The sequence below is a fragment of the Neophocaena asiaeorientalis genome, unplaced genomic scaffold (genome assembly GCF_003031525.2).
Source record: "Neophocaena asiaeorientalis asiaeorientalis breed wild unplaced genomic scaffold, Neophocaena_asiaeorientalis_V1.1 scaffold1136, whole genome shotgun sequence".
Classification (NCBI taxonomy): domain Eukaryota; kingdom Metazoa; phylum Chordata; class Mammalia; order Artiodactyla; family Phocoenidae; genus Neophocaena; species Neophocaena asiaeorientalis.
Genome location: NW_020172368.1, coordinates 343792 through 364615, shown reverse-complemented (window position 1 = coordinate 364615; position 20824 = coordinate 343792). Strand labels below are relative to the sequence as shown.

At 38.4% G+C, this 20824-nt stretch overlaps 1 protein-coding gene across 1 annotated transcript in view; it reads right to left on the bottom strand.

The window, feature by feature from the left end:
• Nucleotides 1-20824, bottom strand: part of CCT6B (chaperonin containing TCP1 subunit 6B) — a gene marked incomplete at its 5' end in the record, with an annotated part of 33934 nt that overhangs the window by 4867 nt on the left and 8243 nt on the right. The window contains one exon of the mRNA XM_024769141.1: nucleotides 16781-16833. Coding sequence (XP_024624909.1) covers nucleotides 16781-16833 — 53 coding nt within the window. The remainder of the gene's footprint in view (nucleotides 1-16780; nucleotides 16834-20824) is intronic.

The following is a 20824-nucleotide window of genomic DNA, read 5'->3' as shown; positions in this document are numbered from 1 at the left end:
TGTAAACAAAAAAAAAAAAAAAAAAAAGAAAGAGATAACCCTCCATCTTACTGACTCAAATTGTTCCAAAGAAAAGAAAAAGAAGAATAATTCCCCAACTCATTTTATGAGCCTACTATGTCATTGATACCAAAATTGGATAGTGAACAAGTAAAATTATGGACCAATCCTGCTTATGAATACTTACAAAAACCTAAATAAATATTAGCCTCAAGTCCAGCAAAGAGTTAATACAATATTTCATCAAATCAAAAATGTCACTGATTGTAAGACACACCATTACTTTTATACTAAGAAACAAAAATCCTGTCATTTCAGCCATAGCATAATGCTTTCTTATCACTCACACATTTTATTTTATACCCACTGAAGGAGTTTTCAGACTTAGTTACACTTATTTTTATCATTTATCATTCTTAGACGTTCAAAATGAGGAAAATATAAGCAAAATAAATAACGTTAAGATCTTCATATTGGAGTCCAACTCTTATAAATCACGTTACAATTCAGAGTCTTTGATATTTATTCTTGCCATCAAGAGGTGGTAGTATGTAACATTTCAAAAAATAGTTTCTACTATTCTCTCTGGCATTTTCTTCTAAGCCACTGACACATAATCGGAAAGTTTTGCTGCTGAAATGTTCTTACTTTACCAGAAGTTAACAACAGAAAGTTTTCAGCAACAATCAAGACTCCTATTTCTTCCTCAAAGGGTCCTTAAATGGCTGTTAACTAAAACGCTAAGGAATCACAGGTAACCAAGATCAAGCAAGAGCAATTAGAAGATGCCATTGACTGTAAAACATATTCTACTTACAGAAATGTGAAAATGTAAAAAATCTGCACCTCAGAATCAACAAACATGGTATTTCACAATCAAAGAAGATTTATTTCAGGAATACGAGAATAGTTTAACATTAGAAAACGTATTAAAGTAGGTAACCACATTAACACATTAAAGAAAAAAACTCAAAGCATGCAGAAAAGCATTTGATAAAATTCAACAATCATCAATTTTTTTAAAAACCTCTTAGCAAAACAGAAATACAAAAGAACAGACTTAACCGTATACAGCTGACTACCTGCCAAGATTCCACAGTAAAAACAAACAAAAAAATGGTAAAATGCTAAAAACATCCTCTTTAAAGGCAAGAACAGGAATAAACATGACTGCTATCATTGCTTCCATCCAATATTCTACAAAAGGTCTTAGGCAGGGGCTTCCCTGGTGGCGCAGTGGTCTGGGAAGATCCCGCATGCCGCAGAGCAACTGGGCCCATGCAACACAACTACTGAGCCTGCGCTCTAGAGCCTGTGAGCCACAGTTACTGAAGCCTGCGCGCCTAGAGCCCATGCTCCACCAGCAAGAGAAGCCACCGCAATGAGAGGCTCGAGCACCGCAACGAAGAGTAGCCCCCGCTCGCCACAACTACAGAAAGCCCACGCGCAGCAACAGAGATCCAACACAGCCATAAATTAATTAATTAATTAATTAACTTAAAAGGTCTTAGGCAGCTCAATAAAACAGGAAAATACTAGAGATAGTACAAGGAGTGGAAAAGAAGAAAGAACTAACCTGTTATTATCAACCCAGATAATCCAAAATAAACTACAAACTATTGCACTAATAAGAGAGTTCAGCAAGGTTATGAAATATAAAAGCCAATATATTAAAGCCCATAGAGGGTCTATAGTACAGCAATGAACAATTAAAAATATAATTTTTATAGAAGATGGTATTTATAATAGCTTCTAAAAAAAATAGGAATAAATTTAATCAAACATGTAATGCATTTTTATAGAAAACACTTAAAACTTCATTGAAAACATTTAGTAAAAAAAAAAACTGAAGGGCTTCCCTGGTGGCGCAGTGGTTGAGAGTCCGCCTGCCGAAGCAGGGGACACGGGTTCGTGCCCCGGTCCGCGAAGATCCCACATGCCGCAGAGCGGCTGGGCCCGTGAGCCATGGCCGCTGGGCCTGCGTGTCCGGAGCCTGTGCTCCGCAACGGGAGAGGCCACAACAGTGAGAGGCCCGCGTACCGCAAAAAAAAAAAAAAAAAAAACAAAAAACTGAAGCACTAAGATATCAATAAAGTGATATATAAAATATTTATGAGTGGAAGGAATATATATATCTATTTCTACCAGAAATAATCTATAAAGTCATTGAAATTCTAATCAAAACATATAACTCAACAAGCTGATCCTAAAAGAGGGAAGAGAGATCTCGGAATAGCCAAAACAATTTTGAAGAAAATAAAGAAGGGGTTGGGGAACTCAACCTACCATGCATCAAGACTTTATATAAAGTTCTAAGAATTAAAACAATGTGTATTGATATAGTAACAATTATCAGTGCAACAGAACAAAATATTTAAACCAGAAACAAATCCAAGTAAAGAAAAATTCAGGGACTTCCCTGGTGGCACAGTGATTAAGAATCCACCTGCCAGTGCAGGGGACACGGGTTCAATCCCTGGTCCGGGAAGATCCCATGTGCCACGGAGCCAACTGAGGCTGTGCACCACAACTACCGAGCCTGTGCTCTAGAGCCCGCGAGCCACAACTACTGAGCCCACATGCCACAACTACTGAAGCCCGCACACCTAGAGCCCATGCTCTCCAATAAGAGAAGCTGTTGCAATGGGAAGCCCACGCACCGCAATGAAGAGTAGCCCCCGCTCTCTGCAACTAGAGAAAGCCCACGCGCAGCAACGAAGACCCAACGCAGCCAAAAATAAATATATAAATACGTAAATAAATAAATTTATTTTAAAAAAAATCAAAGAATATCTCTAGGTAGTCCTTTTTCTAAGGAGAAAGGGTGGGAAAAGCATCTGATAAGGAGGAGGTAAGGGACAGTGGCAATTTAACAACATCCATACTTTCTTATTTCTTTACAGAAAATCTGAAGCAAACATGACAAAACTTTACTATTTTTTAAAGCTAGGTGGAGGGTACAAAGGTGTTTATTATATTTTTTCTGTCCTTTCAGTATATTTTAAGTATTTCACAATTTAAACATTTTACATAGAAAAGGTCTGGGAATATGCATGATATACCCATTTTTAAAGCCCTATCCTATAAAATAAGGATAGAGTCTAAAAAAGATGTTTGTTTATAATGGGGAAAAACTGAAAACAGAATTAGCTAAATAAATTGCAGAACAGCCACACAATGAAATGTCACATAACCACGAAAAAATTATAGTTCAGAAGTGTAGTTATTAACTTGGAAAGATGGTGACAACACATTAAATGTGAAAAAAAACAAACAAACTATAAAACTATAGGCTTTTGGGCTTCCCTGGTGGCGCAGTGGTTGAGAGTCCGCCTGCCAATGTGGGGGATGCGGGTTCGTGCCCCAGTCCGGGAGGATCCCACATGCCCCGGAGCGGCTGGGCCCGTGGGCCATGGCCGCTGAGCCTGGGCGTCCGGAGCCTGTGCTCTGCAGCGGGAGAGGCCACAACAGTGAGAGGCCCGCATACCGTAAAAAAAAACAAAAAAACTATAGGCTTTCAACTAAGGCATTAAATGGTTAAATGAACTTTGCCCCACATGCACCAGCAGGCCAAGGTTCTATTAATGCACTTGCCATGTTTTAATCTCATCAACTTGCTTCCATGGACAGAAGTTAACTACAAGGAGCTTAATAATAATAAAAAGTACAATAGATTAACTCTAGTGTTTTGAATAAGAAAGATATTGCTATAATACTGATATAGAATAGCAGCATTCAAAGCCAAAAAAAATTATTTCTCAGTGTTGGTGCCAACAATCCCAGCCTTTCCAGATGAGACCTGTTCTATCTAATCATCCAGTCAGAGAACTACCAGAGTTAGCACAGTAGTGTAAATTGCTAATCATGTATAAGAAAGAGCCAGGTAAAATAAAATAAACTATATTCAAAATAAACTGTCAGGTATCAGTGAAACAAAGCTATACTAACAAAGTGATGCCATATTTATTAGAGAAAAGAGTGGCAGCAAGAAGTTACTAAAGGCATTTTGAGAGAATAAAACATTTTGCCCTGTTACATTTATACCCACTGATAAATTGGAAATTGACTTGGGTACTCTAAAACCTGTGCTCCGTATTTTGTTCATTAAAAGTTGCCCAAGGGACTTCCCGGGCGGCACAGTGGTTAAGACTCTGAGCCCAATGCAGGGGGCCTGGGTTCAATCCCTAGTCAGGGAACTAGATCCCACATGCAAGCTGCAACTAAGAGTTCGCATACCACAACTAAGGAGACCGCAAGCCACAGCTAAGACCTGGGGCAACCACATAAATAAGTAAATTTTTTTTTAAAGTTGCCCCAAAACATCTAAGAATCACAACAGATTCTATTTTATGAAAACTGCAATAGCATACTAAAGGAAAATTGTTTCCTCTACTCACAATCTTTTGATATCAAATGTGTGGGGATTTTCCCACACCAACCAATTCTCCAACTCTCCAGACACAACTGGGTGTCCTACAATTCAATTCTGACACTAACTACTGGGAGTTAGCATAGACCCCACAGAACTGAGCCCCACAGGCTCAGTTCCACAAGACTGTCCTCCACTTCAGACACCAATGAACAAGTGGTGGGTCCCCATGTTACCCACACTTCTGTCCAACTTCTGTTCCCATGACCCCCCTCCTCACGTTTGATAATTTGCTATACCAGCTCACAGAACTCAGGGAAACACTTACTTACATTTACCAGATTATAAAGGATATAAAGAATATAAATAAACAGCCAGATGCAGAGGTATATAGGGCGATAAGAGTCCTGAGTATAGGAGTTTCGGTCTCCATGGAGTTGGAGTCCACCACCCTCCTGGCACATGGATATATGTTCACCAACCTGGAGGCTCTCCAAACCCCATAGTTTAGGGATTTTTTTATGGAGGCTTCATCATGTAGGTATAACTGATTAGTAACTCAGTCTCCATACCCTTTTCCTTCCCTCCCAGGGCGGGGAGGCTTAAAGTTCTAACCCTCTAATCACATGGTTGGTTCCTCTGGAGACTAGCCCCCAACCTGAAGCTATCTAGTGGCCCATCAAGAGTTACCTCATTAGCATACAAAAAGATACTCATTAATTCCAGAGATTTCAAGGGTCTTAAAAGATCTTATGTCAGGAACCAGGACCAAGACTAAATATTATAATAAAAAATGTTCCTGTCACCCCTATTGCTCAGGAAATTACAAAGGTTTTAGCAGATCTTGTGCCAGGAACTGGGGATAAAGACCAAATATAGGACTTCCCTAGTAGCACAGAGGTTAAGAGTCCACCTGCCAGTGCAGGGGACACAGATTCGATCCCTGGTCCAGGAATATCCCCCATGCCATGGAGCAACTGAGCCCATGTGCCACAACTACTGAGCCCACGCACCATAACTACTGAAGCCTGTGCGTCCTAGAGCCCATGCTCCGCAACAAGAGAAGCCACCGCAATGAGAAGCCTGTGCACCACAATGAAGAGTAGTCCCCACTTGCCGCAACTAGAGAAAGTGCGCGAGCAGTAACAAAGACCCAACGCAGCCAAAGATAATAAAATAAAATAAAATAGGCCAAATATATATTTCTTATTATATCATAATATCACACATACAGTAAAGGGTAGGGAGTTAGAACTTCGAGGGAAAAATACTTTCATTAATATTATTTGCTGTGAAAGTATTTGTGTTCTATACCTTGATGAAATACTTTTGAGACTTATAAGACCACCAAATACAAACTGCATTTATTGTGTAAAAATTAAGAATGGCTCAAGCTCTGTAATGGTAGTTGGATGTAAGATGTGCTAAGTCTCAGCTTCTAGAAGAGTTGATTTTGAACTCAATCACCCTTTGAGAGAAGACATACCAGCTCGCATAATTTCATCAACCAGGAGAATGTTGGTGGCAATCACTGTGCGAGGGAAAAGATGACAGGGTGAGTAAAGCTTACCAATCCACTCTTATCTTTCCCCCCCAGAAATCTTCAGCTACTGACACTTTGTTCTGCAATGATGTTGGTGTGAGATAAGACATAGCTATTATAAATACAAACATCACCCCTTGCATTATAATTTCAACTCATTTGCTGATAAAGTAGAAGCCTAATTTTATATTCCAGCAAAACTGAGCTCATTTTTAGCACATCATTTGATCTTTTTCCCACTATGCATGTGGTACTATTTCAGTAAATGTCCTTCTTTCCCTTCTCCCTCAAATAAACAGTAAGATTAACATTTCCCATAACTTAACACTGATAGAACTAAAATCTAAAAGGGACTGTAAAATGACAGAAGCTAGTCTTAATAACTGGATACCATGCCTTTTCATACACTTAGCCATTTTCCACTGTAGCAGGCAAAAATAATAGAAAAATCTTAATGTTATCAATTATGTCCTTAAAAGTCTTTCTCTTTTTATTAATACAAACTTACCAAGAGTGAAGAAGTTGGTTTTTCACAAAATAATTATCCCAAACTCCTGCATCTGCTGCTACCATTGGCTCACCTGCAAAGGAAAAACAAACTATTTCAATACTACAATCTTGATATATTCTGTTAATATTGGCTGTATATTCTAACAATATTTAATATACCACCAAAATTACTATTATCAAGGTCACCAATGACCTCCATGGTATCAAATCCAAAGGTCAATTCTCAGACCTCATCTATCAGCAGCACTTAACTAACACAGCTGATCACACCCTCCCAACCGCTCTTTCTTCACTTGTCTTCGAGTCATCACACTTGCCTGGTTTTTTTCTTTTGCACTAGTGGTTCCTTTTCTGTCTACTTTGCTGGTTCTTCCTCTTCCTCCTGAGCTCTTAATGTTAGAGTACCCAAAGGCTCAGTCCTGCATTCTTCTCTCTCTACGCTCACTCCCTAGATGATCTCATCCAATCTTCTAGATTTAAAGCATATACACTCTGACGACTCTCAAGTTTTTATCTCCAAGCCGGACCACTTTCCTGAGCTTCAGACTTGTACATCCAACTGTCTATTTTAAAGTCTCCAGATACTTCAAACTTAACTTTGCCAAAACTCAACGCTGACCTCCGGCCACCACAACATGCTCTACCCACAGTCTTCTCCAATGCAGTTAACGGCAATTCCAATGGCAATTCCTTCCAGTTGTTCAGTTGACTACTCTCCACAGAGTAGCAAGAGTGATCCTTTTAAACATATTTAGACCATGTCACACCTCTGTTCAAAATTGCTCCCTATTCCACCACAGAAAAAGTCAAACTCTATACACTGGCCCACATGCCCTCGTGTGATCTGACCTATTACCTCTCTCATCTCCCTCCTCCTCGAAAACACCAGACAGTGGCTTTTCCACTAGCTGTTCCCTCTGCCTAGGACATTCTTTCCCTAGTTCCCATGTGGAACTTCCTAACTTTCGTTGATTTTGTTCAACAGATATTCTCAATGAGGCCTATCCTGACCACCCTCTTCCCATTGAAACCCCCTCCCCACACTCCTGTGCTAGCATTCACAATCATCCTTACACTGTCCCTTTATTTTTTTCACAGAATTTATTACCTTTAAAAATGTTAAAGGAACTTATTTATTAAGGTTATTATTTACTGCCTATCTTTCCCTGCTACAACATAAGCTCACAAGGGAAGGGTCTTTGTTTTGTTCTGTGTGAATCCCGAGTCAAATAACAAGCACTCAATAACTATTTCTTAAGTGAATGAATACTTGCTTCTAAGAAGTTCAAAAGTAAAACAAAGGCACCCAAAATTTAAATATAAAAGTCATCCAGGGCTTCCCTGGTGGCGCAGTGGTTGAGAGTCCGCCTGCCGATGCAGGGGACGCGGGTTCGTGCCCCGGTCCGGGAAGGTCCCGCGTGCCGTGGAGTGGCTGGGCCCGTGAGCCATGGCCGCTGAGCCTGCGCGTCTGGAGCCTGTGCTCCGCAACGGGAGAGGCCACAACAGTGAGAGGACCGCGTACCGCAAAAAAAAAAAAAAAAAAAAAAAAAAAGCCATCCAAACCTCCACCCCCTTACTTAAGTTCTGGGTCACTGTAGTATAAACTCTTTTTTTATTAAGCAGCTGATTTTTCTTTACTTTCTTATCTGTATTCAAATCTATGCCAACAGGTTGTTTTGATTCTGAATGCTCAACCTGAACTTTCACTAGTGTTTCCTGCAGGTCATATCCAGAATTCTGAGCAAGAACCTTTAGGAATAAAAAATAATAATAAATATATGTATGGAACTCCTTCATATATATTTAAATATCAGATATAAAAAATAAGGCACTGCTCTCCAGTCTTATGAAAACACATCCATAATATAGTAATCATCTCCTTTTGAAGAATTCCGTTCTTAATCTAAATCAAATTATTTCATGTACCTAGTAACTTTTATATTTAAACATTTTCCCTATGTACATCACACTAAATTCTGACGAAGACTAATTAGAGTTTCCCCACCCACCCTGCTACATTAATTTCCCTCTGTTAGGGAACCGTGGACTGAAACCACCGTTTGCATAAGTTGTCTCACAACAGGAGGTCCTGATAAGGAACACTGAACTGACAAGGTGCCTCCAAAACCAACCAGAAGAATTTGGGAGGGGCCAAAAAGAGGGAGGAGACACCAGCCCATAATATGTCCTGACAACCTCCCAGAAATCCTCATGCTGGAATCCATCTTGGCTGAGAGATGTGCACGCCCACCAGGAAGGCTCTTGAGTCGGGCCAAATATGGCACAAGCAAGATGATTGGCCAGAGACAACCTGGAAACCAACTCCAGCACCATAAAACCTGAGACTGCAAGCCACGAGGCAGAGCAGCTCTCCTGGGTTCCCTTACCCTGCTGTTCTCTGCTCGAGCACCCAAGTCTTTTGCTTTATCAGTATGTGTGTCTCCTCGGACAATTCATTTCCGAGTGTTAGACAAGGGTCCCCAAAGGGGTCCCTCTCCGGTAACACCTCCTTGCAAAAGATTTTTTTTTAAACGGAAGTAAGTAGAATGGTATTCTTGTTTGCTTAGTCCCTCTAGCCACATGTTTTCTGGTTTTTCCTGGGCACTTGTTAAATCTGCCTATCTGCATTATATCTGTGCCCCTCATTCACATGAGGAGAGTTATGACCTGTGGCAACAGGGACGGAGATACCTGCACTCCAAGCGAGGTTTATTTCCAAGTGGTCCTAAACCAACAGCTGATGAGTGAAAAGGTACCACCAAATGTCTACCAGATTTACCAATATTTGTCAACTATAGGATCGTTAATGACTTTGCCTCTTCAGGGGAAGAAAAAAATGGATATCTAATGCACAAAGATTCAACAAATTATTAATAATTTTAAAGCAATTATCAGAGACTTTGCTAGCATTGTTAGTAATGTTTTAATTCATGGTAATAGTATATTTGAAAGAGTTCTCTGTGTTTCCAAGTAGTTCACAATCAGATTAAGGCAAAGGAAACAAATGGTAGTTCTTTGTCCTTCTGTTGATACATGGAAAAAAAACTGGTTTCTCTCCTTTTCTAGGAATTATAATGACAATGACAAATGCAAGACTGAAGTTCTCACTTCCCATAATTTAAAGTGCTAATACTTTGGATAGCACCAACATAATAAAGGTCTACTCAAAATCTAATTAAATTTTACGTTCTACACTTCTTCATTACGATTAATCATGAACCATTTTTGAAGGAAATTTTTGGAGTTACTTCAACTTTTGGAGCTCAGAGACGGAAGCAAAGTGATAATTTAGCCATTTCATGAAACTCCTACAAGAATTCAGAGCTGTTATCCTAAAAACTTCCCTGCTTTAGCTATATAATATCTTAAACAAAACTGTGTAGGGAAATACAAATACCTATCTTTCTACTCTACTGTTATACATAAAATGGGCAATTTAAAATTAATTAGACACCTTTTGTCTAAACAGTTGTTCTTTGGCCATTAGGATAGTTCTACCTTAGGGATAATGAGTAAAGCATCAGCAAAAGTTTGGACTCCAAGACGAGCTCCTTTTATACTGTGCTTGTATGTAACTAGAGCTTCAGTTATTGCCACTTCAACTGCACCCGCTCCTGGAACCACACAACCTATTGGAGGGAAAAAAATGATTGGCAAGACATACCATACAGAAGAAACAGAGAAAAAAGCAACTAGCTATTCATGTTCTATTATCTTGCCTGCCTCTAAAATGTATTTAAATATATACAGAAATAAAATAAGTTGCGTAACTCAGTGATCACTCAGATGTCTTATGAAGCATCCTGAAGTTATACACCATTAAACAATTAACATAGTACAGACAAGAGCTGGCTACAGTTTATTTCATTGTTTACAGAGTAGACATTTCTTCCACCATCATCCTTCTCCTTTATGACTATATTTAAAAAGTAGTTATTTATAATTTATGGTGGCAGGTTAACTAATTATAACATCTGATTTGAAAAAAATGTTAGGCCAACATAATTTGGCCATAGTTTTTGGTATGGAATTCTCAGGACTCAAGGAAGTATTTGCTTTCTGTACTGAAGCAGAAACCAAACTTTCTGAGAAAAAAAAAAATTTTGGTGTTCTTATTATTCTAAGGCAAAAGCTCTGGTTAAACACGTCAATTTTCACATCAGGATATGACTCTTATACCTGCTGGTATGGCTCTATAAAGTTTTTGAATTTGCAAACTTAGAATCAGTAAACTTGGTTTGGAATCACCCATCTTTAAAACAAAACAACACAAAAAGAGTCTCTCCTTTTATTCCACATCATTTTTAAATTACTACCCCCTTTCTCGGCTTCACTGTACAATATAACTGCTCAAGAGAGTTATGTCTACCCACAAGGTAATTACATCCTCATCTCCCATTCACACTTTTTAAAAATTCCTTGTTAAATACTGAATACATACAAAAGAATATTTACATGTATAAGATATAAAGAATGTACAAATAAATGTACCCATGTACCTACCACCCAGCTTAAGAAACAGAAAATTACCAGTAGCTTTGAAAACTTCCCTGATCCCATTCTCCTGTGAAAACAGAACATACCAAAATGTGTGGGATACTACTAAAGTAGTACCTGAAGAGAAATTTATATCACTAAACACCCATACTAGAAAAGCAAAAAGGTCTCAAACCAATGACCTCAGCCTCCACCTTAAGAAACTAGGAAATTTAACGTAAGCAGAATAAAGAAGACAGTTAAGATCGGAGTGGAAATCAATGAAATAAAAATGACCAATGTCAAACGAAAACGGTGTAGAATCTGTCACTACAGATTCTACAGCTATTAAAGGATAATAGGGGAATATTATGAACAATTTTATGCTAATAAATTTGAAAACTAAGATCAGGGATTGGCAAACTTTCTGCAAAAGGCCAGAAAATAAATATTTTAGGCTCTGTGGACCATACCATCTCTTTTGCAATTATGCTAGCATAGCACAAAGTCACAGACAATACATAACAAAGGGGAGTAACTGTGTTCCAATATAACTTTATTTACCAAAAATAGGCAGCAAACCAGATTTAGCTCGTGGGCAGTATGATCTTAACTTAGATGAAGCAGAAAAATTTCTTGAAAGACACAAAGTACTAAAGCTCACTCAAGAAAAATAAACAACCTGAATGATCCTGTATCTATGAAAGAGATTAAATTTGTACTTTAAAATCTTCCCATGAAGAAAACTCCAGGTATAGAAAGCTTTACTGCTGAATTCCACCAAACATTTAAGGAAAAACTAACACCATTTCTATATAAGAATTCAACACTTTCAGAAAATTAAAGAGGAAAGAATACTTTCTGAGGCCAGCATTACTCTAAAAGCAAAAAAGATAAAGGCATTACAAAAATATATATATACACACCAACACCCCATATGAATGTAGATGCAACAATTCTTAACAGAATTATAGCAAATTAAATCCAACAATATAGTGAAAAAAAAAAAAGACACAGCAAGCCACATTATTCAAATAGTCAAAAGGTGAAGAAACCCAAGTTTCCATCAACAGATGAACGGATAAATAAAATGTGGTACATACATACAATGGAATATTATTCAGCCTTAAAAAGGAAGGAAATTCTGTAACATGCTACAACATGGATGAACCCTAAAGACATTATGCTAAGTGAAATAAGCCAGTCATAAAAGGACAAATATTGTATGATTCATTCCTATAAAGTACATAGAATAGTCAGATTCGTAAAGACAGAATGTAGAATGGTGGTTTCCAGGGGCTGGGGGGAGAAGAGAATGGAGAGCTATTGTTTAATGGGTATAGAGTTTCAGTTTTTCAAGATGAAAAATGTTTGTGATGGATGGTGGTGAAGGTTGCACAGTGTGAATGTACTTATGGCCACTGAACTGTACACGTAATGGTTTAAATGACAAAAAAAAATTAAAAAAAAACATTTAATTATTTCTAAAACTTTAATCCATTTTTAAAAAGATAATACATCATAACTAAGGTTTATCCAAGAATGATTTGAAAATCAATGTAATTTAGTACATTAAGAAACTAAAAGAAAAACCATATGATCACCTCAATAGATGCAGAAAAAGCATTTGACAAAATCCAACACCTATTCTTTTTTCTTCTTAAACATCTTTATTGGAGTATAATTCCTTTACAATGGTGTGTTAGTTTCTGCTGTATAACAAAGTGAATCAGCTATACATAAACATATATCCCCATATCTCCTCCATCTTGCATCTCCCTCCCATCTTCCCTAACCCACCCCTCTAGGTGGACACAAAGCACCGAGCTGATCTCCCTGTGCTATGCGGCTGCTTCCAACTAGCTATCTATTTTACATTTGGTAGTGTATATATGTCCATGCCACTCTCTTACTTCATTGCAGCTTACCCTTCCCCTTCCCCGTGTCCTGAAGGCCATTCTCTACTTCTGCATGTTTATTCCTGTCCTGCCCCTAGGTTCTTCAGAACCTTTTTTTTTTTTTTAGATTCCATATATGTATGTTAGAATATGGTATTTGGTTTTCTCTTTCTGACTTACTTCACTCTGTATGATAGTCTCTAGGTCCATCCACCTCACTACAAATAACTTAATTTCCTTTCTTTTTATGGCTGAGTAATATTCCATTGTATATATGTGCCACATCTTCTTTATCCATTCATCTGTCGATGGACACTTAGGTTGCTTCCATGTCCTGGCTATTGTAAATAGAGCTGCCATGAACATTGGGGTACATGACTCTTTTTGAATTACGGTTTTCTCAGGGTATATGCCCAGTAGTGGGATTGCTGGGTCACATGGTAGTTCTAGTTTTAGTTTTTTAACGAACCTCCATACTGTTCTCCATAGTGGCTGTATCAATTTACATTCCCACCAACAGTGCAAGCGGGTGCCTTTTCTCCACACCCTCTCCAGCATTTATGTTTCTAGATTTTTTGATGATGGCCATTCTGACCAGTGTGAGGTGATACCTCATTGTAGTTTTTTGGGGTTTTTTTTTTGCGGTATGCGGGCCTCTCACTGTTGTGGCCTCTCCCGCCATGGAGCACAGGCTCCAGACGCGCAGGCCCAGCGGCCATGGCCCACGGGCCCAGCCGCTCCACAGTATGTGGGATTCTCCTGGACCGGGGCGCGAACCTGCGTCCCCTGCATCAGCAGGCGGACTGCCAACTACTGCGCCACCAGGGAAGCCCCCTCATTGTAGTTTTGATTCGCATTTCTCTAATGATTAGTGATGTTCAGCATCCTTTCATGTGTTTGTTGGCAATCTGTGTATCTTCTTTGAAAAAATGTCTATTTAGTTCTTCTGCCCATTTTTGGATTGGCCAACACCTATTCTTTTTTTTTTTTTTTTTTAACACCTATTCTTGATAAAGATTCTCAGCAATAAAAGAGAACTTCCTCAATTTGATAGCAGATGTCTATGAAAAACCTACAACTAGTTTCACACATAGTGGAAAAAGACTGAATGTTTTCTCCCTAAGATCAGGAAAAAGGAAAGGATGCCTACTCTCACCATTTCTATTCAACATTGTATTGAAGGTTTTAGCCCATGAAATAAGGGGTAAAAAGAAATAAAAGATATCCATATTGGAAAGAAAGAAGTAAAACTGTCTCCATTAACAAGACAACATTATCATTTATATAGAAAATTCAATGAAATCTATAAGAAAACTACTAAAATAAGTGAGTTTAGCAAGGTTGCAGAGTTCAAGATCAATATACAAAAATCAACCGTATTTTTATATATTAACAGCTAACAATCAGAAATTGAAATCTTAAAAATACTATGTACAGTAGGATCAAAATACATGAAACACATAAGGATAAATCTGAAAAAAAAGTTGTGAAATACTTAGTATACTCACATACTAAAAAGTATAAAATATTGCTGAGATAATTCAAGAAGGCCCAAATAAACAGAAAGATGTACCATGACTCAATATTGTTAAAATATCAATTATTCCCAAACTTATCCATAGATTCAGTGAAATTCCAGCCAAAATCCCAGCAGTTTTTTGGTAGGAATTGACAAGCTGATTCTAAAATTGATATGAAATGCAAAACATTTAAAATAATCAAAACAACTCGGAAAAGAACAAAATGGGAAGATTAACACTACAGATTTCAAGACTTATTATAAAGTTACTATAAACAAGGTAGAATGACATTAACACTGAGATAAACAGATCGATGAAATACAGAACCCAGAAACAGAACCACACAAATATGGACAACTAACTGATTTTCAACAAAAATGCAAAGGCAACTAAGTGAAAGGATAGTCTTTTCATCAAATAGAGCTGAAACAATTTGATACCTATACACAAAAAAACAAACTTAGATCCATACTTTGCAGCATATACAAAAATTAACTTAAAATGAATCACAGACCTAAATATAAAACCTAAGACTAGGGGCTCCAAAAAAAAAAAAAAAAAAAAAAAAAAAAAAACCTAAGGCTATAGCACTTCTAAAAGAAAACATAGAAGAAAAATTTTGTGACCCTGGGTTAGGTAAAGATTTTTTAGATACCACCCAAAAGCATAATCCATGAAAGAAAAAACTGATAAATTATACTTCATTGAAATTAAGAATTCCTCTTTGAAAGGCACTGTTATGAGAATAACAGAACTACAGAGTAGCAGAAAATGTCTGCAAATCATACATCTGAAAAGGTATTTGTATCCAGAATATACAAAGAACTCTCAAACTCAACAATAAGAAAACAACCCAATTTTTAAAAGTGCATGGGCTTCCCTGGGGGCGCAGTGGTTGAGAGTCCGCCTGCCGATGCAGGGGACGCGGGTTCGTGCCCTGGTCTGGGAAGGTCCCACATGCCGCGGAGCGGCTGAGCCCATGAGCCATGGCCGCTGAGCCTGCGCGTCCGGAGCCTGTGCTCCGCAACAGGAGAGGCCACAACAGTGAGAGGCCCGAGTACAGCAAAAAAAAAAAAAAAAAGTGCAAAAGATTTGAACAGAAACTTCACCAAAGATATGTGGATAGCAAATAAGCACGTGAAAAGATGCTCAATATCAATGATCATTAAGAAAATCCAAATTAAAGTCACAGTTTGGTTTTTTAAATTTTAGAATGGCTAAAATTAACATGAATGACCATATCCAGTGTTAGCGAGGATGCAGAACAACTGGAATGTTCATAAATGGCTGGTAGGAATGTAAAATGGTACATGGCAAAACAGTTCAGCAGCTTCTAAAAAGTTAAACATGTACCTTCCATAGTACTGCATTCCTAAGCATCTACCCAAGAGAAATGAAAGCATAGATCCATACAAAGAACTGTACACGAATGTTCATAGCAACTTTATTTGCAATAGCCAAGAACTGTAAACAACCAAATGTGCATCAACAGGTGAATCTGATGAAATAAATTGCAGTATATTCATATAATGGAATACTATCTAGCAATAAAATGAATGAACTACTGATTAATAACATCAATTAACTTTAAAATAATTATGGTGAGTAAAAGAAGCCAAACAAAAAAAAGACTACATATTGTATTATTCCATTCATATAAGATTCTAGAAAATGCAAACTAATCTATAGTAACAGAAAGCTGACTGAAGGCTGCCTGAAGGTAGGGTGACACAGTGAGAGGAGGCAGGAAGGATTACCATGGGGGAATGAGGTAACTTTTTGGGGTGATAAATATGTTCATTATCTTTAATGAGGGGATAGTTTCATGGCTTTAAATGTGTGTAGTAGTTCATTATATGTCAATTTTACCTTGATAAATTATTTCTTAAAAAACTAAGAGGTTAAAGTGATTTAAAAAATAGTCCCTTTTTCTTTGTATCCTAAATTCTAGGAATCAGGTTGAACTACCAACGGCTTCATGCTTGAATCATATACGTTTACCTTCTTGAAAAAAATGTTACTAGCTTTTATCAAAAGTGACTACAAGAAGGAGGGTCTTATATCAAGCCCCATATTTTTTCAATTTAGAAACTGCTCTGTTTTCTCCTTTTCAATAATGAAACCTATATAGCTAACTGTATCTCTTTATGTTCTGGCAGTTTAAATATTATACTATTACATTTGCTACATTCATATTCTTTTTTCCTAGGTTCTAATTTTCCATTTCAGCTTCTATTTTACCATTATTTCACATCTACATTTTTGCTTATCAGACAAATCTGATGTATTGTTTATAGAGTTTATTACTCTATTTTTTGAGATACAATTCACATACCATAAAATTCAGCCTTTTAAAGTATACTTTTCAGGGCTTCCCTGATGGCGCAGTGGTTGAGAGTCCGCCTGCCGATGCAGGGGACACGGGTTCGTGCCCCGGTCCAGGAAGATCCCACGTGCCGCAGAGCGACTGGGCCCGTGAGCCATGGCTGCTGAGCCTGCGCGTCTGGAGCCTGTGCTCTGCAACGGGAGAGACCACAACAGTGAGAGGCCTGCGTACACCAAAAAAAAAAAAAAACAAGGATAAATTATGTGGCTCAAACATGTGACACAGCTGATCAAGTAATGAAAGGTAGGCACACAATGAGTTTCTTAGGAACATTTGTTCAAAATAATTACATGGAACAACTAAAAATTGTTAACCTAAATGTCCAACAATAGGGCACTGTTCAGCAGATAATGACTCAACTATCTGTTAGTCATGAAAACCATGTAATAACATGGAAAAATATTTACAGGGGTAGCTAAGAAGCAGAGAATGACAAATTACATATGAAGCACGATTATAACTATTCTGTTAAAAAATAAGCACCTTGGGGGACTTCCCTGGTGGCGCAGTGGTTAAGAATATGCCTGCCAATGCAGGGAACATGGGTTTGATCCCTGGCCCAAGAAGATCCCACATGCCGTGGAGCAACTAAGCCTGTGTGCCACAACTACTGAGCCTGTGCTCTAGAGCCCACGAGCCACAACTACTGAGCCTGCATGCCACAACTACTGAAGCCTGCACACCTAGAGCCTGTGCTCCGCAACAAGAGAAGCCACCTCAATGAGAAGCCCGCCCACTGCAACAAAGAGTACTCGCCACAACTAGAGAAATCCTGCGCACAGCAACGAAGACCCAATGCAGCCAAAAATTAATTAATTAATTAATTATTTTTAAAAAGCACCTTGGCATTGAAAAGGAAAAATGGAAGGAAACTAAGAGTAGGGTTATGCTTGGGTGGTAGGAATAGAGATAATTGGGGGGGGGGGCTTTTTTCCTATTTTCCAAGTGATCTTTCAAGAGAAAATATTTTTATAACTTTAAAAAATTCATTTACACCCAATTAGGAAATGCATTTCTACTTATGAATCTTTTATAACCAATATTTGTTACACATTCATGTAAAGAAACAATTTTTAAAATAGTTAAGCATAATTATAGGGAATTTTTCAAAATTTTCATCTAACTAGATTACTCCAACTCCTAACTGAATGTGAAGATACTTTATTTAGGAAGAAAAAAACAAACTATATGTTCAATATTCTTCACTCTTCCAGTCTTCTTCACTCTTCCCCTTCTTCTCACTCTCAGCAAATGATCTTGCTTCTTTGAGAAAATAAAAACACTACCAATCTACCTGCACTTGAACCTGAATCTCCTATGACTAGGAATGAATTGCCCATGCTCCTCGCTAAGGTTAACCCCTCTGCTTGTGTTCTGTATCCCATTTCCCCTCTGCTCTTGCAACTGTCCCCTCTTCCCTCACATCAACTGTTCCTGCCTACAGGAGCATCCTCATCAGGGAACAAACTTGTCATAGTAATGCCCATCTTTAAAACAAAAAATTCTCTTTCAACCCCATTCCCATATTCCCTTCTAGCTACTGCCCCACTTATCTGCTCCCCTCTAGAGCTAAACTCCTCTGAGTTGTCTACATTTGCATCCTCACTTCTTCCCTAACCATTCTCTCTTCAGCCCACCTTCAATCTGACTTTCACACTCACCCCTTTATTGAATCAACTTTCATTAAAGCCACCAAAAAACTAAACGTTCTCCAAATCTAATGGTCAATTCTCAGTTCACAACTTGCTCATCAAACTGTCAACTGCATATGACATAGCAGATTATTCTCTCTTTCTTGAAACACTTTCTTCTCTTACCTTCTGGGACACTATTCTCCTTTGGCTCTCCTCCTATCTCACTGACCACCCCTTTTCAGTCTTCTCTGCTCAGTCCTCCCTATCTTCCCAATTTCTAAACACTGGAGTTTTCAGGGCTCAGTCTTTAAACTTCCTCTTCTATCTATATCACTTCCCAGATGATCTTATTAACTCTCATAGGGACTTCCCTGGAAATCCAGCGGTTAAGACTCTGTGCTCCCAGTGCAGGGGGCATGGGTTCAATCCCTGGTCAGGGAACTAAGATCCCACATGCAGCACGGCGCACCTAAAAAATTAAAAAATAAATTAAAAATTCTATAGCTTTAAGTCATCCACACACTGATGACTCCCAAATAAATATTTCCAGTCCAGGCCTCGATCCTGAACTCCTGACACCTCTCCAAATTCTTACGCAACATGTCCACGTGGACATCTAATCGGCATCGAAAACATAACATTGCCCAAGCTAAACTCTTGATTTATTTCCTCAAACCTGCTCTTCCCAGTCTTCTCCATCCCAAGAAATGGCATCTCTGCTTTTCCAGCTGCTCATGCAAAAACCCAAGAGACATCCTTGAATCATCTCTTTCTGTCACATTCTATGTGGAACATCAACAAATCCTACTGCTCCTTCTTTCTAAGTATACCCTGATCCAAATCTTTTTTCTTTTCTCACCTATATTACAACAGATTCCTAACCAGTCTCCTGCTTCTGCCCTTGCACCTCCCACCCTGCTCTGCAGTGTACTCCCCACACAACAACCACAGAGATCCTTCTGAAATATAAACCAAGTACTTGTTGCCCTCAGCAATGGTAAGGTAATTTGGACCAACCCTACTACCAAGAGCAACTAAAAATGCTGGATTAAAAACAAAACAGGGCTTCCCTGGTGGCGCAGTGGTTGAGAGTCCGCCTGCCAATGCAGGGGACACGGGTTCGTGCCCCGGTCCGGGAAGATCCCACGTGCCGTGGAACGGCTGGGCCCGTAAGCCATGGCCTCTGAGCCTGCGAATCCGGAGCCTGTGCTCCGCAACGGGAGAGGCCACAACAGTGAGAGGCCCACGTATCGCAAAAAAAGAAAAAAAAAAAACACTTAAAAACTCTGCAGAGCCATAAAACAGTAAAGAGCTACAGAAGTTTTCTTTCCAAAACTGAAAACAAAACAGGAACTCCAAGAGGTAAGTAGATAACTGTAACCACTCACCCTAAAGTCATCTGACAATTCAGACAAATCTGAATTTTGACCTCATAATGAGAGGGGGACAGAATTTAAAAAGCTCAAGCCTCATCCAAAGTAGAGAGTATAACAGTAAGACCCTCTTCACATTAAACTAGAACCCCAAAGGCACACACACAGAAAGCCCGCACACAGCAACAAAGATCTAACACAGCCAAAAATAAATTAATTAATTTTTAAAATAAATAAATAAAATAAACACCAGAAGTAGACAAGACAAAACTTTAAATATTGTAATTACCTAACTGAACTATATGTTTAAAGAAATGAAAGGTAAGTTTGAAAAGATCTGCAGGGAACAGGAAGCCATAAAAAGTGACAAGGCAGATTTAAGAATGAACCAAATAGAACTTCTAAAAATAAGTAAAGACACCTATACATACACACACACATATATTAAAAATAAAGTATTTACAGATGAAATATAACATCTGAATTGGCTTCAAAATAATCCAGATTTGGGCAGGGGGAAGGAAAGAGGAGTATATACGGGGGATATAAGACTGGCCATATACTGAAAATTGATAAAGATGAGTGGCAGATACGTGGGAGTTCATTCACTATTCTATTCTACTCTTATATATGGTTAGAGTTTTCCATAATAGAATGTTTAAAATGAGTTAAGTCCAAAGTCAACAAGGTGCTATTCACTCTGAGTACATACATACTCAGACAATGTTATAATTGTCTTACCTCTCTGACCTCACCTTCTACTACTTTTTCCTCTTCCTCTGCTCCAGGCACACTGAAACACCCCCAGCACACTTCTGCCTTGCGGCTTCTTCCACCCTTATTCCCTCTGCTTAGAACACTCTTCTTCCAGATATGCACATGGCTAGCACTAGAGACCCATTTAGCCCTCTAGTTTACTTTCTCATCACAATGATCTTCCCTTACTACCCTAAAATCATGCACATGCTCACATATACAGCTGCTCTAGCCTCTTCACAGCACTTATTAGCATTATTTGTCCACCATCTCTTTCAACTAGAAATGTAAGATTCTTAAAAAAAGAAATTCTGTTTTGTTTACTCTTCATTCCTAACACCTAGAACAGTGAATGGCTC